Source organism: Symphalangus syndactylus, chromosome 11 (assembly GCF_028878055.3).
Source record: "Symphalangus syndactylus isolate Jambi chromosome 11, NHGRI_mSymSyn1-v2.1_pri, whole genome shotgun sequence".
In the NCBI taxonomy this organism is placed as follows: Eukaryota; Metazoa; Chordata; class Mammalia; order Primates; family Hylobatidae; genus Symphalangus; species Symphalangus syndactylus.
This window is the reverse complement of record NC_072433.2, coordinates 122,673,421-122,700,614: the sequence shown is the minus strand read 5'-3', so window position 1 is coordinate 122,700,614 and position 27,194 is coordinate 122,673,421. Positions and strand designations below refer to the sequence as shown.

Here is a 27,194-nt window from a genome sequence, read left to right as displayed (position 1 = left end):
TTGCGATGTTTCCCAGGCTGATAAACCCCTGGGCTCGAGTGATCCTCCTGCCTTAGACTCACAAAGTGCTGTGACTACAGGCATGTGCTATAACACCTGGCCCATTGCTGCTGAATAAGATCCTAAACATCCTTATACCAATGGTTTTCCTCAAAGACTTTCTCAGCATCTTCTTTACTTAGTCTTTAATTTTTCTGATGTTTCTTTCCCTCCTTCCTCACCCCAACCCCTGGACCATGAATTTCTATTTCATATTGATTATACTTTAAGTCTTTCCCTTATTCTGAACTGAGATTTCTCATTTCGGGGTATTTGCATACATGTTGGGCAACAAATCAGTGACTTACTCTTTAGTGTTCTTGTTTAGATTAAAAAAAATTTTTAAAGAATGTGACATCTTGACTGAGGTAAGAGCATTTTTTAGTTGTTGCAGATAGATTCAAAATTAAAAAGTGAAAAATAACTTGTTTATTGATGACCACAAATATGCCTTTGCTAGTATTTTTCCAGGCAGCCTACTGGGGCTACTTTGTTCTATCTGTCAGTTAGTCTTTACTAAAAATAAAAACAGAATAGTGATACTGCCCATGGGGCTGTTTTTATTATTATTTCAAATACTTCTTTAACATATGCTTATATCATTCTATTTGAAGTTCTGGCTCTATTGTTATAAACATTCGTTCATTAGGTCTTTTAAATTTTGATTATTTAATAGGTATAAATACTGGGATACAAATCACTTTTAAGACATGGTCCCTGCCTTCAGGAAACTTATTTATAGCTTCCTAATTTGCCTTGATCTTTAAAGCTCTTCACACTGAACTATTAAAAATTAATTGTGCGCTCATCCTAACACTAAATTTGTCAGTTACATCTGGAGGCTGCAGTCTCCCTTTTTCTGTTAAATCTAAAGCCTGTGATGGAATTGAAATATGACCAATTAGGAGTATATTTTAAAGGAAACTTTAGGGAAAATTCATAAAGTGTGATTTATACGTGGCATGAGTCCTGTAAGAATTATTTTGGCCCTTGAGGCCGGGTGAGGTGGCTCACGCCTGTAATCCCAGACCTTTGGGAGGCTGAGGCAGGTGGATCACTTGAAGTCAGGAGTTCAAGACCAGCCTGGCCAATGTGATGAAACCTTGTCGCTACTAAAAATATAAAACCTAGCCAGGAGTGGTGGTGGGCGCTTGTAATCCCAGCTACTCAGGAGGGTGAGGCAGAAGAATCGCTTGAACCGGGGAGACGGAGGTTGCAGTGAGCTGAGATCGCCCCACTTCACTCCAGCCTGGGCGTTGCAGGGAGACTCTGTCTTTAAAAAAAAAAAAAAAAAGATTTAGGCCCTTGAATTCTAAAATAGAAAACACCTGTTCACAAATAAAACACTTTTATCTTATTTTAAAGAATAAAACATTAAACTATTTAAATAGAATATTGACTCTGGGTCAGAATCAATTTAATTTTAAGCGTTAGCAGCTAAGTCACATGACGGAATTTCTGTATCTTCTGGAAAAGACAAAACACAATGCAGGGAGAAGCAATGTGAGTTGACCCTGCAGCACACAGAGTCCAGTAGGGGGCGCAACCCAGTCATTTCCCTCGCCTTGACTCTTGTCTCTTGAGGGAAAGGGGTTCCCTGGGTGGAGAGTTGGGGGCAGCTGTTCCACCACCATCAACCTTTGGCAGCCACATCTAAGTGGACTTGCGGCCTGATACAGTTTGGCTCTGTGTCCCCACCCAAATCTCATGTGGATTTGTAATTCCCAGTGTTGGAGGAAGGGTGGGAGGTGATTGGATCTTGAAGGTGGATTTCCCCCTTGCTCTTCTCATGATAGTGAGTTTGCATGAGATCTGGTTGTTTAAAAGTGTGTAGCACATACTTCTTCACTCTGTCTTCCTCCTGCTCTGGCCATGTAAGATGTGTCTGCAGCCAGGTGCAGTGGCTCATGCCTGTAATCCCAGCACTTTGGAAGTCTGAGGCGGGTGGATCACCTGAGATCGGGAGTTCAAGACCAGCCTGATCAACATGGAGAAACCCCTTCTTTACCAAAAACACAAAAATAGCTGGGTGTGGTGACCTATGCCTGTAATCCCAGCTACTCAGGAGACTGAGGCAGTAGAATCGCTTGAACCCGTGAGGCAGCGGTTGCAGTGAGCCAAGATCGTGTCATTGCATTCCAAACTGGGCAACAAGAGTGAAACTCCGTCTCAAAAAAGACGTAAAACCCTTTGCCTTCTGCCGTAATTGGAAGTTTTGAAAGTTTCCTGAGGCTTACAGCCATGCTTCTTGTACAGCCTGTGAAAACATGAGCCAATTATACCTCTTTTCTTTATAAATACCCAATTCTCAGGTAGTTCTTTATAGCAATGAGAGAACAGATGAATCCAGGCCTTTCCTGTCCTTTATTGTAGGAGGAGCCTAAGGGCGTCCCCAGTCCATCTCCTCCTTAGCAGGCCTCAGGGTCTCTGCTTTCTTCCTGTTCTCACCACCCTTTCTGCTCCTTAGCTCTGAGACGTCGGTCTCTCAGTTCCATCTAGACTTCGCCATCATGGACCAGGAGAGGACTTCCGGTCTCACAAGAAATGCCTCTCCTCAGAAAAGTGTTCCGTTACCTCCCCCTCTAAAATTAGCTTCCCTGCTCCTTTCACTCCTTCTATTATTTCCTCTCATAGAACTTTGCTCTTTTTCTTCATGCTTATTTTATTTTATTTTTTGGAGACAGACTCTCACTCTGTCACCCAGGCTGGAGTGCGGTGGTGCGATTTTTTGTATTTTTAGTAAAGACAAGTTTTCGTGCCTGTAATTCCAGCACTTTGGGAGGCTGAGGTGGGCGTATCCCTTGAGGTCAGGAGTTCGGGATCAGCCTGACCAACGTGGTGAAACCCCGTCTTTTTCTTCACACTTTATACAGAGGAATAATATTTCATTCCCATTTGTGACATTTGCTGGTTTAGCCCCTGGTTCCCCCATTGAATTGGAAGCCATGGGAGACGACAGATCTGTGTCATTCACTGTTACTCAGCTAGAACCTTGCTTGTGTTCGGTATCTGAAAATGCTTCACACACTCCACAAATAAACAGATAGTTTCTTTTGGGTGTATTGGGTTTATATTTTTACGCAATAAAATGTATTTATTTGGTTAGATTCCAAGGTTTTCTATCAAACTAAAGTAGAAAAGGCTGGGCGCGGTGGCTCACGCTTGTAATCCCAGCACTTTGGGAGGCCCAGGCGGACGGATCACGAGGTCAGGAGATCGAGACCACGGTGAGACCCCGTCTCTACTAAAAATACAAAAAATTAGCCGGGCGTGGTGGCGGGCGCCTGTAGTCCCAGCTACTCGGAGAGGCTGAGGCAGGAGAATGGCATGAACCCGGGAGGCGGAGCTTGAAGTGAGCGGAGATTGCGCCACTGCCCTCCAGCCTGGGTGACAGAGCGAGACTCCGTCTCAAAAAAAAAAAAAAAAAAAAAAAAAAACTAAAGCAGAAAAATAATACTTTTCTTTTTTAATATCTAGCACTGTAAAATTCTTGTTTTATTATAAAGAATTCTTCTAGATTTTTGTCCTTGTCACTCCGAATAGGAAGCTTACAGGCTATGTGAGACCAAGTGTTTGTCTCAATATAGGATGCCCATTATTATGATTTTTTAAATTGCTTTTTCAGTGTGGAAGTTTTCTCTGTGCATTTGAGTTGTCTGCAGTTTGCATGTAACAGGGAGAAAATAGAAAGCTTCCAAACCGGTTAGTCCAGTTGAAGCACTTAAGTGGCTTAAGCCTTTGATATTAGTTGAGCCAAGTAAGGAAGTTAGTAAGGCTGGAGGGCTTTCAGGGATAATTCATTTTTTTTTTCCTTCTATTCTGTGAGGGACTTTAAATGGTGTTTTTTGTCTGCATGCAGCTTGAAAGAGGTGAGGGCATGGGGAGGGTCCTGCTCAGAGAATGAGGGACCTGAGTTCTGCCTGTGCTTCCTGTTGGGTTTTCCTCCCAGGGAGTCATGAGGTTAGGTTAAGGTATCACACTGAATGCTTATGGCTTCATGTCTGAGATATAGACGAGTTCGTGTGCATTATAGTCTTGAAATTGTCACTTTCTATGTCTGGTTTCCTTCTCTGATATTGGCATGCCTTCAGCATCACCTCCATTCTGATAAAAGTCTGGGGATGAAGAAATAATTTTTTTTTTTTTTTTTTTTTGAGATGGAGTCTCACTCTGTTGCCCAGGTTGGAATGTAGTGATGCAATCTCAGCGCACTGCAAACTGCTCCTCCTGGGGTCAAGCGATTCTCCCGCCTCAGCCTCCTGAGTAGCTGGGATTACAGGCTCCTGCCACCACGCCGGGCTAATTTTCATATTTTTAGTAGAGATGAGGTTTCACGACGTTGGCTAGGCTGGTCTGTAACTCATGACCTCATGTGATCTGCCTTCCTTGGCCTCCCGAAGTGCTGGGATTACAGGTGTGAACCACCACGCCTTGTCTGGAGAAACAAATATTTACTAGCTGATAACATGTGGCATGCATCAGGGATACTCAGGTGGCCCCTCCTGTCACAGAGTGTGCAATAAAACTGCATGTGAGAGATGGTGGGGAGAGGGTTGTGTTTTGTTTGTTTCCTTATTGACGATAGACATAAAGCCAGTAAACTGTGACCTGAGATTATTTGGAAGTGAGAGGGGATAATTTTCTTTATGTTATTTTTTTATTTCCATAGGTTTTTGGGGGACAGATGGTGTTTAGTTACATAAGTAAGTTCTTTAGTGGTGATTTGTGAGATTTTGGTGCACCCATCACCCCCTGAGCAATATACACTGCACCCAGTTTGTACACTTTTATCCCTCATCTCCACTCCTATTCTTTTCCCCAAGTCTTCATAATCCATTATATCATTCTTAGGCCTTTGCATGAGAGAGGATAACTTTCTTTTCTTTTGTTTCTTTTTTCTTTTTTCTTTTCTTTTTTTTTGAGATGGGGTCTCACTCTGTCGCCCAGGCTGGAGTGCAGTGGTGCAATCTCGGCTCACTGCAACCTCCGCCTCCCAGGTTCAAGCGATTCTCCTGCCTCAGCCTCCGGAGTAGCTGGGACTATATGCCTGGCTAGTTTTTGTATTTTTAGTAGAGACGGGGTTTCACTGTGTTAGTCAGGATGGTCTCAATCTCGTGACCTCAGCCTCTCAAAGTGCTGCGATTACAGGCATCAACCACCGCGCCTGGCCGAGAGGATAATTTTCAATACGGTCATGAGTACAGCTTCTTTGAGAAGATGGTGTTTAAATTGAGACATCAGCAATAAGCACCAGAAAGCCAAGTGAACTGACAGGAGAAGACTGTAGGGGAAAGAAAAAAAAAATGTGTGAAAATGCCATTTAGTATCGAAGAACTTACTAGTTTCAAAAAGTGAAAAGAGCGTCCGGTTGAGAATGGTGTGAGAAGAGAAAGAGAGGACAGATAAAGCTGGCAGGTTCTGCAGGGAGTTGATTATGCAGAGTTTAGTCAGCCAGGAATTTGTGATTAATACCAGAGTGAATGGAAGGAGTTGATTAGTGCTGGACGAGGACTCTGGCTGATGTGGGGAGACCCTATTGGATAGGACAGGTGGGATTTGGGACGTTAATAGAAAGTGTCCAAATAAGAGATGCGAGCATCTAGCAGCATGATGTGTGCTAGATCTGGAAGGGTGGGCTTCTCTGAGGTATATCCTGAAGATATGATGGCTGGGATTTTTAGGGTTGTGAGATTTTACTTATCTTGCCTATTGATTCTCTTGTCCCATAATCTTCATGAGGCCACGAATGTGAACCATTTCATTTACTTGTTGTATACCACTCTTGTTTATGGCAATGCCTAGAACAGGACCAGGAGTCACAGCATGTGCTTGTGAATGAAGACTCCGTCTTTGAGTTCAGGCTCTAGACATCATGTCAGTGCCACAGCTCCTAAGGTGACTATCCCATATTACCACAAATTGCAAGATTTCATGATTTTAATGGCTGGATAGTATTCCATTGTGTATATATACCACATTTTCTTTATTTGTTTGTTGACAGACACTTAGATTGATTCTGTGTCTTGGCTACTGTGACTAGTGCTGCAATAAACATTGGAGTGCAGATATTTCTTCAACATACTGAGTTCATTTCCTTTGAATAAATACCCAGTAGTGGGATTGCTAGATCATATGGTAGAACTATATTTAATTTTTAAAGGATCCTTCATACCATTTTCCATAATGGCTATACTAATTTACATTCCTGCCCACAATGTGTAACAGTTCCCATTTCTCCACATCCATGCCAGCATTTATTGTCATTGTGATAAGAGTCATTCTAATTGGGGTGAGGTAATATCTCGTATGGTTTTGATTTGCATTTCCCTGAAAATTAGTGATGTTAAGCATTTTCTTCATATACCCCTGTTGGCCACGTGTATGTCTTTTGAGAAGTATTTGTTTAGGTTTTCTGGCCATCTTAAAAATCAGATTATTATTGTTATTTTTTGCTGATGAGTTGTTTGAGTTCCTTATATATTCTGGATATTAACCCTTATCGGATACATAGTTTACAAATATTTTCTCCATCTGTGGGTTGTCTCTTTAGTCTATTGTTTCCTTTGTTGTGCAGAGGCTTTTTAGTTTGATATAATACCATTTCTCTGTTTTTGCCTTTGTTGCCTGTGCTTTGGAGTTTTTCTCCAAAAAATCCTTGCCCAGACCTATGTCATGAAGTATTTTCCCAATGTTTTCTTCTAGTAGTTTCAGATCTCTTACTTAAGTCTTTAATCCACTTTGAGTAGATTTTGACATATGGTGAGATGTAAGAGTCAAATTTCATTCTTCTGTATATGAATATCCAGTTTTTCCAGCATTATTTGTTGAAGAGACTGTCCTTTCCCCACTGTGTGTTTTTCGTGCCTTTGTTAAAAATCAATTGGCTGTGGATGAGTAGATTTATTTCAGGGTTCTCTTCTGTTCCGTTGTTCTATGTGTCTATTTTATTCCTATAGCATGTTTTTTTGGTTACTGTAGCTTTCTAGTATATTTCGAAGTTGAGTAATGTGATGTTTCCAGCTGCGTTCTTTTTCACTCAAGATTGCATTTGCTCTTCAGGGTCTTTTTGTGGTTCCATATGAATATTAGGATTGTGTTTTATTTTTTCTTTTTTTTTTTTTTTTTTTAATTGAGTTAGGTTCTTGCTCTGTCAGCCAGGCTGGAGCACAGTAGAATGATTTCGGCTCACTGCAGCGTCCACTTTTCAGACTCAGGCAATCCTCCCACCTCACCCTTCCAAGAAGCTGGTACCACAGGCGTGCACCACCACATCTGGCTAATATTTGTAGTTTTTGTAGAGACAGGGTTTCACTATGTTGCCCAGGCTGATCTCAAATCCCAAACTGCTGGGATTATAGGCATATGTACTGCATCCAGCCTTGTATAAACATTTTTAAAATATTATTTCAATCCATGAACACAGAATATCTTCTTATTTATTTGCATCCTCTTCAATTTCTTTCATCAGTGTTTTGTAGTTTTCATTGTAGAGATCTTCACCTCCTTGGTTAAATTTATTTCTAGATATATATATTTGGTAGCTATTATAAATGGGATTGTTTTCTTGATTTTTTTTTTTTGAGATAGAGTTTTTCTCTTACTGCCCAGGCTGGAGTGCAATGGCATGATCTGTGCTCACTGTAACCTCCGCCTCCAGAGTTCAAGCAATTCTCCTGCCTCAGCCTCCCGAGTAGTTGGGACTACAGATGCCCACCACCACACCTGGCTAATTTTTGTATTTTTAGTAAAGACAGGGTTTCACCATGTTGGCCAGGCTGGTCTCAGATTCCTGACCTCAAGTGATCCACCCACCTCGCCCTCCCAAAGTGCTGGGATTACAGGTGTGAGCCACTGCACTTGGCCACTTTCTTGATATCTTTTTCAGATAGCTCACTGTTGGCATATAGAAATGCTACTGATTTTTTGTGTTGACTTTTGCATCCTACAACTCTACTGTGTTCCTCTATTCTAATAGTTTTTTCATGGTTTCTTTAGAGTTTTCTATTTATAAGATCATGTTCCTGAAAATAGGGATAGTTTGGCTTCTTCCTTTCTAAATTGAATGCCCTTTATTTCTTTCTCTTGCCTAATTGCTCTACCCAGGACTTCCAGTACTTTGTAGAATACAAGTGGTGTAAGTGGGCATTTTTGTCTTGTTCTGGATCTTAGAGGAAAGGCTTTCTTTCAACTTTTCCCCATTCTGTAGGATGTTAGCTGGGAGTTTGTCATATATGGCCTTTATTGTGTTGAGGTGTACTTTTTCTATACCTAATTTGTTGAGAGTTTTTATCATGAAGAGATGTTAAATTTTATCAAATGCATTTTTTTGCATCTATTAAAATTGTGTTTTTCTTTGTTGATTCTGTTAATGTGATGTATCATGTTTGTTGATTAATGTATGTTAAACTATTGCAACCCTGAGATGAATTCCACTCGATCATGGTGAATGATCTGTTTAATGCACTGTTGAATTTGGTTTGCTAGTATTTTGTTGAGAATTTCCACATCTATGTTCATCAGGTATACTGACCTGTAGATTTCTTTTTGTTCTTGTCTGATTTGGGTATCAGGATGATGCAGGCCATGTAGAATGAGTTTGGAAAACTACCCCCTCTTCAATTTGTTTTCAATAGTTTGCAAAGGAGTGGTATTAGTTCTTCCTTAAATTTGGTAAAAATCATCAGGGAAGCCATCAGGCCCTGGGCTTTTCTTTGATGGGAGACTTTTTATTACAAATTCAATCTCCTTAACTCATTATTGGTTTGTTCAGATTTTCTGTTTCTTCATGATTCAGTTTTGGTAGACTGTATTTGTCCAGGATTTCTCTATTCTTTCTAAGTTTTCAAATTCATTGGCGTTAACCATCTACATCCAAAATTAGATCCCAAAAATAACCCAACTTAATATTGCACCTCAAGGAATTTGAAAAATAACAACAAACTAAACCCAAAATTAATTAAAGGAAAGAAATAATAAAGATCCAAGCAGTAATAAATGAAATATAGACTGAAAAAAGAATGTAAAAGATTCATGAAACAAAAAGTTGGTTTTTTGAAAAGATAAAATTGACAAACCAGCTGGGCGCGGTGGCTCACGCCTGTAATCCCAGCACTTTGGGAGGCCGAGGCAGGCGGATCATGAGGTCAGGAGATGGAGACCATCATGGCTAACATGGTGAAACCCCGTCTCTACTAAACAAATACAAAAATTTAGCCGGGCACTGTGGCGGGCGCCTGTAGTCCCAGCTACTTGGGAGGCTGAGGCAGGAAAATGGCGTGAACCTGGGAGGCGGAGCTTGCAGTGAGCCGAGATGGCGCCACTGCACTCCGGCCTGGGCAAAAGAGCGAGATTCTGTCTCAAAAAAAAAAAAAAAAAAAAAAAAAAAAAAAAAAAAACAAAAAAAAATTGACAAACCTTTAGCTTAGACTAAGAAAAAAAGATTAAAATAAAATCAGAAATGAAAAATGTGACATAACCGATACCACAGAAATAAAAAGGATCCCATAAACATGTGAGGATATCAATAAAGCGCAGACTTTGATCCAGCAGGTTTGGGGTGAGGCCCACAATTCTGAATCCCACAAGTACCTGGGTGAGGCTGAAGCTACTGGTCTGCAGACCACACTTTCCCCAGCAGGGTCTTGAGTATCAGGGAACTCTGATATCTAGAGAAGATAGAGTACAGCGTTTGCTCAAAGAGAGACAAGGGTGCATTTTGGCTGCAAAATCAGGTATGAAGATACACATACTGTGCCATGAACTTGGAAAGTGAAATTGTGATTGAATGGGCTTCCCAGGGTCTCCCCTTTCTTCTTGATTTGGTAAATATGTCTCTTCATTATAGCACCACTCATCAGATTCTCTAGACCCCCACTTAGAGATCACATCACTCATGCCTTTCTCTGCCATCCTTGCTAACTTTTTATAAAAAAAATTGATTTAGCAATTGTGAATCAAGATGGGCCGGAATTGGTGGCTCACACCTGTAATCTGAGCACTTTAGGAGGCTGAGGTAGGAGGATCACTTGAAGCCAGGAGTTTGAGACCATCCTGGGCAACATAGACCCCATTTCTGAGCTTAGTGGTGTGTACCTGTAGTCCCAGCTATTCAGGAGGCTGAGGCAGGAGGACTGCTTGAGCCCAGTAGGTCAAGGCTACAGTGAGCCACGATAGTGCTGTTGTACTCCAACCTAAGGGACAGAATGAAACCTAATCTAAAAAAAAAAAAGAGAAAAATCAAGTGTGAACAACTGGAGAAGGAGTGGGGGTGTTTTATATTCATCACTCTATCCAGTGGTGAGCATGGCATCTGCCAGGTTATAAATGCAGATGCAGCAGAATGTCCATGGCTCAGCCCTTCAGGCACAAACATCAGGACTGGCAGCCCAGTGGTTGTGAGCCCTGCCTCTGAAAGTAGAGAACTCTGGGTGCCCATGCTAGCATTCCTACTTACTATCTTAGCTTCAGTTTTCTCCTTTGTAAATGGGGGTGGTGATAATAGCAACTTGTCGGGCCAGGTACGCTGACTTATGCCTGTAGTCCCAGCGTTTTGGGAGGCCAAGAGTTCAAAACCAGCCTGGGTCACATAGACCCTGTTTCTATAAAAAGTATAAAAGTGATCTGGCCGTGGGAGCGCATGCCTATAGTCTCAGCTACTCCGGATGCTGAGCTGAGAGGATCACTTGAGCCCGGGAGGTCAAGGCTGCAGTGGGCCATGTTTGCACCACTGCTCTCCAGCTTCGGTTTTAAAGTGAGACCTGTCTCAATAATAATAGCAGTTTGTTGTAATGATGCAGATAAAAATGAGGCAATATGTGTGAAGCTTTTAGTTCCTGTGCCCACATACAGGAATTAGTCAGAAGCAGTTGTAGAAAACAAACCCTTGGCACAGGGATACATGGAATCATGACTGTTCGCTTTGTGTTTGGCTTTTTAGTCAGGTTTAATAAGGACACGAAAAAATGAATTCCTCATCTCGCCGTTACCTCAGCTCCTGGCCCAGGAACACAACTACAGCTCCCCTGCGGGTCACCATCCTCACGTACTGTACAAAAGGACAGCAGAGGAGAAGGTCCAGCGGTACCGTGGCTACCCCGGCTCTGGCCGGAATTATCCTGGTTACTCCCCAAGTCACATTCCCCATGCATCTCAGAGTCGAGAGACAGAGTATCACCATCGAAGGTTGCAAAAGCAGCATTTTTGTGGACGACGCAAGAAATGTATGTAAGGAAACTTTTTCTTGTTCTGTTCTCATGTGGGCCTCGACGGGTTTTCCTGAGTGCTGTTGGGTGTACAAGCTTTGCACGTCAAAATGGGGCTACCCTGAGCATCTGTCTTGGCATAGGACCAGTAATTATCTCTCTCAGGCAAATGCTGGATGATCAATTATTCTAGGTTAAACTAGGTAAGATTTAGATGTGGTTTCTTTTTTACTCTTTTAGTATCGCCTACTTTCATGCCGTAGGTCCCAATCTTACCTAGATTTCTCTGCTTCTGAGAAAAGTACCTAGATTTCCAATGACAAAAGAAATCAGAGGTAAATGTCTAGGTGTGGTTGGATGTCTCTTTTGAGGACACAAAGGAGAGACCTCTAGAAACAAGAACATTACCATGTGAGGGAGGTAGCTGTGAAACACAGGTATCCTTGAGCATGGTTTGTGACCTAGGTACAACCTTCAGCCGTTTCCAGACCAGCGATGTCCAGTAGAAATGTAACACAAGCCTTAAATACAATTTTACGTTTGCTAATAGCCACAAGTTTTAGAAGTTAAAAAAAAGGGTAAATGAATTTTAATAACATTTTATTTAACCCAACATATACAAAATACTATCTCAACATGTAATCAGTATAACAAATTATTAGTGAGAGATTTACATTCTTTTTCTCCTGTTAAGTTTTGGAAATCCCACATTTATTTTAAACTTACAGCACTTAAACCTGTAAATTCAGATGATAAATTTTTATTGGAAATACTTAATCTGCATTTAACTTGCATAAAATTAAGGTCAAAAAAGTAGGTTTACATATTCAAGTTGTTTGGGACATACTTAAAACATTTAAAACATTTTCTTTTTGCTTGTTTTTTTGTTTTTGTTTTGTTTCATTTTGTTTAGTTTTGAGACAGTTTCACTCTTTCGCCCAGGCTGGAGTGAAGTGGCGCGATCTCGGCTCACTGCAACCCCCACCCCCCAGGTTCAAGTAATTCTCCTGCCTCAGACTCCCCACTAGCTGGAATTATAGGTGCACGCCACCACGCCCAGCTAATTTTTGTATTTTTAGTAGAGACAGGTTTCCTCATGTTGGCCAGGCTGGTCTCAAACTCCTGACCTCACATGATCCACCCGCCTCGGCCTCCGAAATTGTTAGCATTAAAGGCATGAGCCATTGCGCCCAGCCAAAAGATTTTCAATACCTGAATCAAGTATTGCTTTTTAAACTTTTAAATTCTTCTGTGGCTCAATAGCTACACGTGGAAAGTGTGTGCCAAGTTGGATAGCACAGCCAGAAGAAGGTTATTCTCATGGAGAAAAGGAACTGGTATCACTAAGATATTAATCAAGAGGAAAAATGAAAGAGTTTACCATTTTAACAGGTTTTTGAGTTTTTGGTATTATTGAAATATCCTCCTGAAGGGGCATCCATTTAGCATATATAGAGTAATAATTTAGCCTGTATTAATGGTAGTAATAATGTTTATAGTGGTAAGACATGTTTGATATGAGACATCAAAGCAAATCTTTACAGCAACCTTATAAGCAAGTGTCACGTGTTTTCATACATAAGGAAACTGAGGCTCAAGGTCACTGTGCTCATAAGTGGCCAACCTGAGTTTTTAAATCTAACTCTAAATAATTTTATCTTTTAATTTTACTCTGTAGAGAGCTAGTTTCACTATTACAGCTGGACCGGTGTTATAGTACTAAAATATTTCTGTACTAGTTAGTACTTCCCTGAGCTTTCCAGATGCCATTTTTCTTCCCAGGAATGCTCGTAGTTGTTGCTGTCCATTAACTAATGGCATCATGTCTGGCCCAGCAGGCACTTCTAGGTCTCTGCTCAATGGCTATGGCCAGTATCCACTCTGTTAACTTGGTACCCACACTTTACCAGTTATGAAAAGTGTTTAACACAGTTTTTAATATCACCCCCTACTATGCTGTTTCCCCAATAACTAAGTCAATATCACATCAAAGAGTTCTTATTGAGCACTTCTTATGTGCTATGTTAAAGTCTGTGTTGATGAAATGAGAGTTTAAGACATGGCCAGTGTTTTAGAGCTGTTTACATTTTATTCAGAAAATAATGTATAAAGTGGTATATTTAATGAATTCATAAATAATAAATTTAGATCCAAAGGATTAACACTATTTCTGCAGTTTTTGAGTAGTAAAATGAGCATTTTTTACTTTCAAAGTTTCTCCGCACAAAATTGATTTTTGTTGATCCATTCTACTAAGTAGAATTATAGCTTGTTTTTTGTTTCTTTTTGAGATGAAATCTCACTCTGTCACCCAGAAACTCTATCTCAAAGGCGAATGTGTAGGTGTGGTTGGGTGTTCCTTTTTAGGACATAAAAGACAGACTTCCTTATGGAGTGCAGTGGCATGATCTTGGCTCACTGCGACCTCTGCCTCGTGGGTTCAAGTGATCCTCCTGCCTCAGCCTCCCAAGTAGCTAGGATTGCAAGCATGCACCACCATGCCTGGCTAATTTTTGTAATTTTAGTAGAGATGGGGATTCATCATCTTGGCCAGGCTGGTCTCAAACTCCTGACCTCAAGTGATCCCCCCACCTTTGCATCTCAAATTGCTGGGATTACTGGTGTGAGCCACCACACCTGGCCTAGAGCTTTGCTCTGCTCTGCTCTTTTCTTTCTTTCTTTCTTTCTTTTTCCCTTTTTAGAGCATTTCTGAGTTACTGAATTCATCCATTATGCATTTATTTCTATCCACCTATCCATTTATCCATCCACCATCCATCCATCCGCTCATCCATCCATCTATCCATCCACATATCCATCCATCCATCCTGTCCAATCTATCTATCTACCCATCTGTGCATCCAAACATTTACTGAGTAGGTCCTTCTTGACCACATACTAGATGCAAGGCACCTGGGCAGGCACTGACAGCATCACTTGTTAGTGGATTGGTGAAGTGTTGATTACATAGTTTCTCTTCTTCCCTTTCTCCAGTTTCTCCCTCAACTGTCTTATCCAGATATTCTCTAATATCCCTTCCAAATGCTCTTCTGTTCATCATAGATGCTCCCCAGCCTCCCACAGCGGACACCTATCTAAGGTTTGATGAATATGGGAGCTCTGGGCGACCCAGGAGATCAGCTGGAAAATCACAAAAGGGCCTAAACGTGGAAACCCTTGTGGTGGCAGACAAGAAAATGGTGGAAAAGCATGGCAAGGGAAATGTCACCACGTACATTCTCACAGTAATGAACATGGTAAGGGGGGATGTCACGAAGCTTCTGGCTCTCCAAAGAAGATCAGCGTCGTAGAATTCTTTTGCATGGGTTGAATAGCAGATGTATTAGGTTGGTGCAAATGTAATTGCAGTTTCTGCCATTGCTTTCAATAGCTACATACGTGGTTTTATTTTTTTAAGCTGAGTTTTGAGGAAATTGTCTTTATATATACATATATTTGGTTCAGTTGAATCCTGGATATTTCATTCAATATGCCTGATTGATTCCCCCTAAGGTTTTGAAAATTTTGAGATTTTGTTTGATTTCCATTGTTCCAACAGGTTTCTGGCCTGTTTAAAGATGGGACTATTGGAAGTGACATAAACGTGGTTGTGGTGAGCCTCATTCTTCTGGAACAAGAACCTGTAAGTGGCAAACTTCATTTATGTCTTCATTCAGTCTGTCGTTCAGAATACATTTCTTGAACACCTACTGTGTTCACTAATCCATGTACTAGTCGTTAACTGCTCAAATTTGATACTAGGCTGACTCTCCTCAAAGTACAATTGTAAAAGGTTGTGTAATCACACAATTAAACTAAAGCACCAGAAAAATATTTATATTTAAATGTATTTATATTATATATGCATATATATACATAAATAATGGTACATAAGTATTAAATAATATGCAAATAGATAATATAAATAAAAATATGCAATATAAATATGTTACATAAAATAAATGGTATGTAGGCTTCACAAAGAAGGTGAATTTGGTCATAGATTTAAGGATTAGCTAGATTTTGCAAGTTTGATATGCTGAGTAATTGCTGGTGGATGCAGAAGGATATTTCAAAAATATACGGAAAATAAGACATCAGAAAATTATTGTAGTAAACCTACTGTATCCCCAGTACCATCTTAGGTAATACAGGGAATAAACAAGGGATATTTAGCTGCCCTTGGATTGATCACAGTGAGATGCAGGACACAAACATGGGGCAAATTATGAAAACCAGAACATGTAATAAAGTGTTAAATTACATGGTACTCACTGCTTTGTAGTGTTTTGATGTTTAAACTCTGTTTCTCTGAGATAGCGATTACCATTCAAATGGCTACTTTTTAAGTTCCCTGAGGGTTTTCCTCTTCTTCTGTAATGCCAATAAAAAACATGAAAAGCAGGAAGACACAGACTAGACAAAAATTGATCTAATTGCCCAGGTGTGGAGAGCTACAGAAGTTAACATCTTGTCAAATGGTTTTTGGAATTTTAGAAAGATAGAAAGGACGTGTGCTGGTTAGCAGACACTTTTGTCTTTAGCCTACTAATAGGTTGCCCAAGGCCATTGAAGCCAGCCACATCCTAATTAAGTGATAATTAAAGATCTTGTCTAAAAACCTTCAACGTGGCCAAGTCAACAGTTTTGACTAAGCAAATATTTGACAAATGATTATTTTAAGGGTAGGTCCTCTCTTATCCTTTGGAATCATATCGTCATTTGCTTATTCATTCAGTGAATTTTCGTTATATTGATTGATTGATTGTAACCTATGATGTGCCAGACGCTTTGCTGGGAATTTTGACATCTATGGAAATAATGATGAGGCTTTATGGAAAAGCCATTGACCTTCATCACCATTAATTAATTATCATGTTTTAAAAGTTGTAACAGTTTTTTAAAGGTAGTACTAGGTGAGATGAACGACGGTGTTCTAACTGATGCCAGGTTATTTTTTGTAGAACTGTAATCAATCGTAAGCCACACTACAGAAACTTTGTAGTTGCTTTAAATATTGTGAGCATTTACTTAAAATAGATATTTTCCTGACTCCTGCCTTAGTTCAAGTGTTTTCCTCTAGTGATCTTTTTCCCTAGAAATATGTTTCTGTGTTTGCCTGTACAAATGGAATGATTCAGCATTCTCATCTCTGTGACAAATTAACCCTTTGATTTCTGTGGGTTTCCCATAGGGAGGATTATTGATCAACCATCATGCAGACCAGTCTCTGAATAGTTTTTGTCAATGGCAGTCTGCGCTCATTGGAAAGAATGGCAAGAGACATGATCATGCCATCTTACTCACGGGATTTGATATTTGTTCTTGGAAGAATGAACCATGTGACACTCTAGGTATGGTATGAACAGATCCTTCACACACACCTGTTAGCTGAAAACACAGTATGCAAACTTTCTATGGATGATGGATAGCCCTTACGTTCCTTAATAAAGAGACATAATATTTAAATTGTGGAGTAACCTCACATACCCTCTGGTGACTATTGTTCTTTTTAACTGAACTTAGAATGTGGGGAGCCCACTTACTTTCTTCATTTTGTATTTTTTTTTATTTGAGATGGAGTTTCACTCTTGTTGCCCAGGCTGGAGTGTAATGGCACAATCTCGGTTCAGTGCAACCTCTGCCTCCTGGGATCAAGCAATTCTCCTGCCTCAGCCTCCAGAGTAGCTGGGATTACAGCCGCCTGCCACCAAGCCTGGCTAATTTTTGTATTTTCAGTAGAGATGGGTTTCACCATGTTGGCCAGGCTGGTCTAGAACTCCTGACCTCAGGTGATCTGCCCCCCTTGGTCTCCCAAAGTCCTGGGATTACAGGCATAAGCCACCTCGCCTGGCTTGTATTTTTCTTTATTGATCCTACTGATGATCACTGAGGTGTGAGATACATTATTTAACTAGAAACTTGTAGGTTATTCCATAAGCATCATGACCACAGAATCAGGTAGTTGAAGAGGATTTTACTGGGCTCCATGGTACCTAACTGTGCCACTAGGTAGCAGTGCCTCTTTTAGAAAGTTACTTGACTTTGAAGTACTGAGTTCTTCCTTATTTGTACAAGACAGTGATAGCAAGAATTGCATCTTTTATATCTATACTATATTCCATATTCCATTGCACATAATAGGAATTCAACATTTTTTAAAAGTTGATGGATGGTTGTCTAAATCAGGAGTCAGCAAACTTTCTCTGTGAAGAAGGGCCGGATAGTCAGTATGTTAGGCTATGCAGGCCACAGGTCTCTGTGGCAACTAGTCATTTCAGCTGTATTGTTGCAAAAGCAGCCACAAGTAATACGTAAATAAATGAATGCAGATGTGTTTTAATAAAACTTTATTTACAAAAACGGAACACAGGAGCCATAGTTTGCTGATAAAACTAATTGTCCAGATGAATGGTAGAATTTTGTGGAGTTGAGAAAAGCTTATGTGATGTACTCCGCTCATATTTTTCCTCAAAGTTCTTTAAAATCCCTTATGATACATTAGAGATAATGGTATGTTGGACTTCTCAAGAAATTTTATGTATTTTTTATTTTTTGAGATGGTATCTTGTTCTTGTCACTCAGGCTGGAGTGCAGTGGTGCAATCTCGGCTCACTGCAACCTCTGCCTCCCGTGTTCAACTGATTCTCCTGCCTCAGCCTCCAGAGCAGCTGGGATTACAGGCGCCCGCCACCATGCCTGGCTAATTTTTGTATTTTTAGTAGGGACAGGTTTCACCATGTTGGCCAGGCTGGTCTCGAACTCCTGGCCTCAAATGATCCACCCGCCTCAGCCTCCCAGAGTGCTGGGATTACAGGAATGAGCCACCGTGCCAGGGCAGAAATTTTATTTTTTATGTTTCTCAAATTCTCTGCAGTTTCTCTATTATGTCCTATAAATAAGTTTATTTTAACAACTAACCATTAATCACAGTCTTCAAAAACACAACTGTTTTGGGAATTGTTCCATAGAAAGGGTTTTTATAATGAAAGATGGTATCCATCCATTCATATTCTGAATTTGGAATGTGCAAAGTGACATATGATAATCCAATGCATTGTTGATGTTTTCAAGAGAGATTCTGAGAAGCAGACGGTGTTGTCTGTTATCTAGAGACCAGAATGTAAGAAAAGGCTTGGAAAAAACAAAACAGAAATTCCAACAACTGTGGAAAAGCTTACTTACTTGAAGCAGTGTGTCCTAATGCAAAGGGCGTGGGCTTTGACTTCCCATATGTCTGTGGTTGATTCCTGAGTCTAGAATTTATGACTCTGAGATCTTGAACAAGTTAATTCACCTCTCTGAGCTTTGGTTTCCTAATCTATAAACACATACGCATACAGATATACAATAGACGTATAGCACAGTGTGTGAATTTGGCAACCATTTATTTAGTGACTATGATGATGGCAGTAATGATAATGATGCCACCCCTTATTTGTGCCTTTTTATTAGATTTCTCAGCTGATTTGTTCTACTGATTATTAGGACCCAAAGCTGGAAAGAAAGATGTTCTCACATACTGCGTCATATTTCAAGATAGACTTAAGGGCTGGCCGGGATGCCTTTATAATGGCTCTTAGAGGGAGGTAACTTTGGGAACAGAAGCACTTACCACTTTATAAAGAACCAGAGAAAAATGAATTTAATCTGCACACATTGCTTAGGCATTTTCATGTTTTCTGCTCTAGTAAAAGACCAGGATATGTGTCTTTCCTTGGAAAATACACCCTGAGCTGTGACGTTAATGCCACTGTTCAGTGAGCATTTTGCATTGGTTTTGCTATCATTCTATCCGTTGCTCTGACCCGAATGATAAACCCCGACAAGGCATATAAATATTCTGTGGCTTACTAAACTAAATGTAAAATGGGAATTACAGTACTCATACTGGCCTTACAGGGCTCTTACGAGGATCAGTTGATAACAATATGTAACAAAAGCAAGAAAATAGGAAATGCTGCATTTATACGTTATCATTACACAGGACAAAGAACTATAGATCGTTAGTTTTTTTTTTCTTTTTTCAAAAACATTGAATGCATTGATCTATTAAACTAAAACTGTGTAGAACATTTTGAGGACATAAATCATCAAGTATCTGTCTGTGCAACCTTTGGATTCACATTTGAAACTGCTCTTTCAATAGGGTTTGCCCCCATCAGTGGCATGTGCTCTAAGTACCGAAGTTGTACCATCAATGAGGACACAGGACTTGGCCTTGCCTTCACCATTGCTCATGAGTCGGGGCACAAGTAAGTGGCTCTTTGACCCACTACTTTATATGAAAATTAGTTGGCTGATTCATTGGCGTTCCTCTAACCATTGTTGTTGACTTAGGCAGAACAAAGAGGATCAGTCTTGTGTAAAGCTTAGAATAGTTTCTGACTATACAAATGGCTCAATAAAGGCTAGTTGTTGTTGATTTCATTCTTTTTAAACAGCAGCGTTTTGTAGCCACACAGTACTCCTTCGTGTGCATAGACTGCAAGTTATTTAACTAAGTCTCTAGGCTGTTAGGCATTTGTTTATTTTTGTTCATGTTTTGCAGCAATGAAGACACTTCTAGCTGATTCTTTATGCACAGGAAGTAATCATGGAGAAAAATAAATTCCCAGAGTATAATGGCATGCTGCTTTTTAAAAAAACTTTTGCTGCATGTACTGAATATTCTTTTAGTTGGCAACATTGCATATACTTAATATTCTTTTAATTGGTGTTACTAAATCTTCCTTTTGTGACGGGGACAACGCTATAGAGAATTTTCAAATATTTGAGCAATAGCAGCTGCATTGGAGCAAGTATAATACTTTACAAAATAATTATTTCAACGTGTAGTACTCTTCAGATATACCAGTTTAGGAATGTTTGTGTGTGTGTACTTGTGTGTATATTTTATTCAACATACAGGAAATAACTCATATATTGTCAAAGCGTCTAGTTAATTTTTGACTCAAAAGCAAACATCATTCAGTAACCATAGTTGATACTTTTATATGTTGGTGCTGGTATCTTTTTTCTTTTTTTGAGACAGAGTCTCGGTCTGTCACCCTGGCTGGAGTGCAGTGGCACAATCTTGGCTCTCTGCAACCTCCGCCTCCTGGGTTCAAGTGATTCACCTGATTCTGCCTCCTGAGTAGCTGGGATTACCAGTGCCCACTACCATGCCTGGCTAATTTTTATAGTTTTAGTAGAGATGAGGGTTCACCATGTTGGCCAGGCTGACTACAGGTGATCTGCCCACCTCGGTCTCCCAAAGTGCTGAGATTACAGGTGTGAGCCACCACGCCTGAACAGTGCCATTATCTTCTATAAGCTACATTTATTATCTTTAGGAAATTTAAATCTTGGTCATTGTTGTTACTGTTGTCCAACAAATTTCCAACATTATTATACATACATACGCACACACTTAGACACACATGCACAGTTTCTTAGATACGAATAAGCCAATTTTTAAAATTGTAAATGGAGAAGCAAAAATGCTCATTAAGAACAATGCTTCTCATACAAAGCAGGAAATAAAATATGTGTGCATGTCAAATGTATGTCTAAGTTTGTTTTACTAGCATCAAGTCCAAATGAACAGGTGTCACTTTTCAAAATACTGGTCATTGAAAAATTTCATTATCTTTGCATATGTGTTAAAATTATCCAAAATCAAAATCCAACATTTTAGATAAGGAAAAGCAGAACATATTCTTCAGGTAGGATGCGGGAGAGAAGTCAGAGGTTGGGGGAAGGACAGATGTAAAATAAAATACATACTTAAGTTCTAAATAACATGGCCTTATGAAGTTTTGAAACAGACAATTCCTGAGATATTTATATGGCATTTGGCACATGCTAAAGAAAATATGTAATCATCATCTAAAATGCTATTAAAGTAAATTTAAGAATATTAAGTTCAAAATTAAATTCCAGCTTGGTTTTCTTATGCACGTAAAATTCCACTGAAGTTCTAAGTAAGTTCTTTTCCTCTAGCATAAGGGCTTCAATCTCTCCTACCCCATCTCTGTTTCTGGGATTCTTGCTCTTTCTTCTCATGCTTTATTTATAGGTTTCTTTCTGTTTTTGACTTTCGCAAATATATTTAGAAAGAGTGTCTCTCAAAGAAATCCCCTTAACGTCTTGGTTAGGTGAGAAGAAGAATTAAATTGGGAAAAGCTGAGGATAAGAAAATGCTTTCACTGAGTATACGTTGGGGTTAGTCAATACCTATATTTGAGTGGTCACCTCTGCATACCTAAGGAAGTCACTGATAGGATCATAGCATACAGGTGCCCTGCTACTATTTTCCTGACAAACTGGAAGGAATGCTGGAAAAATGGCCATATTATAGACATAGATCACAAAAAGAGTCATATCTTTTATCACAACATATTTATTTGGTATAGACTACTTTCAAAGGCTAACTCTATAAATGAAATTATATGAGAATAACGTATTTATTTACATGGGAATCACATCTGCCTTATAAATATATGGTCTAAGAAACAAGTTTTATTCTTTTAAATAATGAGATTAAGAACAATTTAAATTAATGATGAAATTCATATTTATATCCCTCCATTCTGTTCTTTGCATCCCTAAAAAAAAAAAAATCAGAAAAGGCTTTTCTCGGCACTGAATTTTTTAGAGAAGATCAAAGACTCTTACTTCCCCATCTTCTACCAATTTAATATTGCCTGAAGTTAGCTTTGTCTTTATGGTACGTATCCTATGTGGATATGCACATTAATGTCACATTTATTCTTCCTGTCAGGAAATTTGAGAATTCTTTAGGTATAATGTGCATGATTTCTAGGGAGTAGACACCTAAAGTTTTTCTTCTATAATTACTAGACCCTTCTGTGATGAGATGAAACAAATTAAAGTTTTCTCATATAATACATCTGAAAGATAACAGTAATGGTCAAGATTTAATAGGCTTCAATAAAGGGGTTCAAGCATTTAAAAATATGTTTATTAAAAGAGTTTAATTACAATTAGAGTTTGCGATTTCAGCTAATAAATTGATCATAGTTGGAGAGAAGTTTTTATACCATGCTAGCCTTATATATGAACAGTTCATAAACAGCTTATAATCAGCATCTCTCTGCACCTACTTCCTACTCACTCCCAGCTTCTTTACCATAGTTCTATGGTTGGTGACCAGAAAAGAATTTTACTGTTTGAAATAAAATAATTTGGCTGTTCCATCACTTTGGCTTAGCTTATACCTAAATTTTAACTCGTCCAAAATTTTCCAGCCAATAAAATATGTAGCAGCTAGACCATTCTTTGATTCTGTGGTCAAGAAATAATATAACAAAGCCCTCAGCATTTTTTTAATTTTCTGCGTGAATTTTATAACAGTCTATAGTAATTTGTCTTTCTCTTTTCCTGTTTTAATAACTCCGTCTCTCACCTGGTTTTGTTGATGATCAACACATCTTTTTTCTTCCTCAGATTATCCTTCAGAAAAATGGGTTCACAAAGCAGGATTTTGTTTTCTTCATTCTGTTTCAGCTTTGGCATGATTCACGATGGAGAAGGGAATCCCTGCAGAAAGGCTGAAGGCAATATCATGTCTCCCACACTGACCGGAAACAATGGCGTGTTTTCATGGTCCTCCTGCAGCCGCCAGTATCTCAAGAAATTCCTCAGGTATGACAGGTTAAATCCAGGGGTGCTCCTATGTTTGGAGTGATGACAGAATTGTGCTCCACAGACGTGAAAAGAAATACTCAGTGGAAATACCTTTTGATCTCTCAATAAACAGAAAGACAAATGATGATGATAATGATGATGGTGATGATGACATTATTATTGTTGAAAAAAATAGATTGAAGCCTAATATTGTGCTAAATGTTCTCCACATATTTCCTCTTTCAATCCTCACAGCAATACTATTATCCTCAATCTAGAGTTGAGAAATCAAGTCTTAGAGAGGTTAATTGTGTTGCTTAAGGTACTATCGCTGGTAAGTTGCAGACAGAAGACACACGCTTAGATCTGTTCTGACTCAAGGATCTGTGCTCAACCATCTCTCCCCTGTGACTCGCAGAGGCTGCTAGGTATATTGTCTTTTTACTGTGACTAATTATTTCAATCTTATCAATCAGTGTGTCACAGAGTATTTTGAAAATGCTCAAATGGTATGAGTGTGTGTGTTTGTGTTTTAATGAATAGAGCATTTTCTTGTTTGACTATTGTGTTTGAAATGGCCAGGAGCTAGCTTTATGTCCAAATGATAGACAAAGAAGATGGTAGCTATATAAAATGCTTTTAATAGCACAAAACCCTTAAGTTGCATTAGTAAAAGTAGGATTTAGGAAAGTTGTACTATTTAATTCATATTAAACAATTAACCCAAAGTTGAAATACACACACACACACACACACACACACACCCCTACCTTTTTAATCTATGTTGACCCACAAGGACACTTAGATGCTAATCCCATATCTCTTTGACCAGATGTTAGTGAAATTTCTTTGGGAATTGACATTTTTGATACTTTATTTTTAACCTGTACCACTGTATATTATTTGCAAATGTTTAAAGAATTAGTAAGATATATACACAAAACATACTAAACGTGAAGATATCTAACCACATATGCTCAAAGGGTGGTAAAAAATCAACAGACTTTTTGTTAGTAAGCTTTGCCATGAAGATTTTCCTATTAGTTTTAAATTCATGGTTTGGTGACTAAAATTATTTTTTCCAACTCATGTAAGAATGCATTAATAAGTATTAAAATCAAGATCAACTTAACATAGGTTGAATTTCCATTAGTATGTAGTTAAATGCTTTTGTAGCTAAATGTTATAATGATAACAGCAGCAGCTAACTTTGCTTACTATGCTTTATGAAGCATGTTATATTTTCTCATTTGAACTGTGTAACAACCTTTATGAAAGTCATTGTCACTCATGAGCTGTATAAGAGCTACATAACTTGGTCTTGGTTGCATGGTTGATTAGGACCCCCATCTGTCTCACTACAAAATTACACTTAACCACCATGCTAATTAACCTCTCAGTGGTATCATATTTTAATTATTTAAGTAAGTGGAGGTAAGGTGCTAAGAATATCCATGCCATCAGGACTGATTTTTGCTCTCAACAGGTCCCAGTCAAACATATCTAAAGGAAATTTTTCTGCCTCATCCCCCAGTTCATTATTCCTCTTGATTCTTTAGGAATGTTATTTATTTTTGTCTGTAAGGCTTATTGTGAGTTAAAGTACATCTTTGACCTCTGCTCCATTATCTGTTTAAAAAAAGAAAATACTTGATTTAAAACTCCATGAAGACAGGTACTGTGTCTGTCTGGTTTATTTTGTACCTTTAGTGCTTTGTCTAAGGTTTGCCACAGAGTAGGGAGTCAGTACAAATTGTCAAATATTCTTGAATAAGATTGTTGATGGAAGTTTTCAAATGTATTAACCTTTCCTGTCTCCTGTCAAATCCCAAGCCAAATCACTTGGATGGCTAGAATTTTCAGCATCCTGTAAAACCCTTCCTGGCTGTGTACATTCCATCCTCTTAGACAGGACTCACTCTTTGGCGTAAACATAGATTTGAACTTTAAACATATACCTGTTTCTTGAACCATGGTATATTTTACTTTGTATGAGTGCATTCGGAAGTGTGTTGTCGTAAATGGAAAGATCACAGATCAACAGAGTAATTAATAAGCGTGTATTGTCATTACAGCACACCTCAGGCGGGGTGTCTAGTGGATGAGCCCAAGCAAGCAGGACAGTATAAATATCCGGACAAACTACCGGGACAGATTTATGATGCTGACACACAGTGTAAATGGCAATTTGGAGCAAAAGCCAAGTTATGCAGCCTTGGTTTTGTGAAGGTATGTTTGCTTGTGATTTCAAACTTACATTAAGACTCTGCAATGCGTCTGTGTCCCTAACCGAAGTGTAAACATCTGGTTTGCCAAGGTCAAGGGTTAGGGTCTGGGTTATCTCTACCATGTCAGTTGTTTGGCATGATAATTAAGTGGCAATTTTACTGTCAATGAATTATCCAGGCCTATCCACGTAGACCATGCCCAGTTTAAATACTGCTTGGTAGAAAATTCTTTCTCTTTAAATGAAGACTTTATCCCTACTAGTAAACCTGGGAACAATAGTTTGTACCTACTGGTAATCATTGCTTTTGTTCTCTATATGATCCTATTCCCTGTTAATTTAATACGTTTCAAATCATCACCGTCCCAAAATACATTATATGCCTTTTATAATACAGGAAAACTATTAGCAGCTAGCTTTTTAAATATTGTCTATAAATTCAATGTATATCTTGAGTAATATTAATAAGATTTTTGTGTCAAGTCTTTTCTTCAAAGAATTATAAAAAAGATAATTGGGAAAGTACAAAAGTCCAGGTTATAGAAATGAGAGACATCTTGTTCCACTTGGTCAAGAATGACATTCTACTGACAGTATTACAATCTCAAATTTACTAAAAAGTAAATTTTTTTTTTTTTGGTGGGGGGACGGAGTCTCACTGTGTCGCCCAGGCTGGAGGGCAGTGGTGCGATCTTGGCTCACCGCAAGCTCCGCCTCCCGGGTTCACACCGTTCTCCTGCCTCAGCCTCCCAAGTAGCTGGGACTACAGGCGCCTGCCACCACGCCCTGCTAATTTTTTGTATTTTTTTTAGTAGAGAAGGGATTTCACCGTGGTCTTGATCTCCTGACCTCGTGATCTCCTGCCTCGGTCTCCCAAAGTGCTGGGATTACAGGCATGAGCCACCACTCCCGGCCCATACTAAAAAGTAGAATCATTTTTAAGTTGGTTTATTCCCAATATCCAAAGAGAAATATGGAAGCTCTAAGTAACTGAAAAATGCATGGAAATTATGGAGGTTTTTAGCTCCTCTTTCCCCCTCTACTCCTGTTCCTCTTCTTCCTCCTCTTTCTCTCTCTATTCCTCCTTCTCTGCCACCACCACCACCATCACCATCACTATCACCATTTACTATCATCTCCAGTAGTTGCTGAGTGAGCCTGTGCCCCACATAAGGCATTCTACCTAAAGATTTATTTTACTTTACCTCAATCTTCACAAAAACCTCTCAAGTAAGAATTATTACCACTTTTGACCTGGAGCTCAGAAAATATTTTCAACTTGCCCAAAGCCACAGACTTTTAAATGGTGGAATTTGACAAAACAAGTTACACACATTGACATGAAATTTCCACTTCTTCACCGGTGACTGGTACAAGTCACTATTGCTAGTGTTTCCTAACTTCAGTCATTAATATTCAGTCATTAATAACTACCTTCTTTAGTTGTGTTATCTCCATATTATTATTCACTTATTGCTTTTCTAGAAACCAATTCACATTCAAAATATAACTCCAGTTCTAAGAAATAACATCCAATAAATCACACGTTTGATATGGGATTACATATTTTTTTCTAATACAGTTTAACTATTAGAACATTTTCCAGATGTCATTCACATTTTTTTGGTGTATCCTTCATGACAAATGGACCTTACTTTCACAAGTGCTGGTGAATCATATGTAAAAGCTAACAAATTGGCTCGGTGTAGTATCTTATACCTGTAATCCCAAGATTTGGGGAGGCCAAGGTGGGAGGATCACTTGAGGCCAGCAGTTTGAGAACAACCTGGGCAACAAAGTGAGAGACCCCCTCTTTACAAAAAGTAAAAAAGTTAGTTGGGCTAGTGGTATGTACCTGTAGTTCCAACTGCTAGGGAGGCTGAGGCAGGGGGATCAGTTGAGCCCAGGAATTTGAGGCTGAAGTGAAGCGTGATAGCACTACTGTACTCCAGTCCGGGAAACAGACTGAGACCCTATCTCTAAGAAGAAAAAAGTTAACAGACTGTTCTATTTGCCTGTTAAGTTGATGGTTTTGGCAGAAGTAAGTAGCCATTCACTTTGTTGAAAAAGTTTGTATCCTAATTTGCCTCTTGTTC

General features: G+C 39.1%; 1 protein-coding gene across 1 annotated transcript in view; it reads left to right on the top strand.

Annotated features, from left to right (window-relative positions):
- Positions 1-27,194, top strand: part of ADAMTS18 (ADAM metallopeptidase with thrombospondin type 1 motif 18) — a 152,973-nt gene that overhangs the window by 56,618 nt on the left and 69,161 nt on the right. Inside the window, exons 4-10 of the mRNA XM_055299633.1 lie at positions 10,976-11,258; positions 14,304-14,497; positions 14,800-14,883; positions 16,435-16,594; positions 19,390-19,495; positions 22,752-22,889; positions 24,947-25,100. Coding sequence (XP_055155608.1) covers positions 10,976-11,258; positions 14,304-14,497; positions 14,800-14,883; positions 16,435-16,594; positions 19,390-19,495; positions 22,752-22,889; positions 24,947-25,100 — 1,119 coding nt within the window. The remainder of the gene's footprint in view (positions 1-10,975; positions 11,259-14,303; positions 14,498-14,799; positions 14,884-16,434; positions 16,595-19,389; positions 19,496-22,751; positions 22,890-24,946; positions 25,101-27,194) is intronic.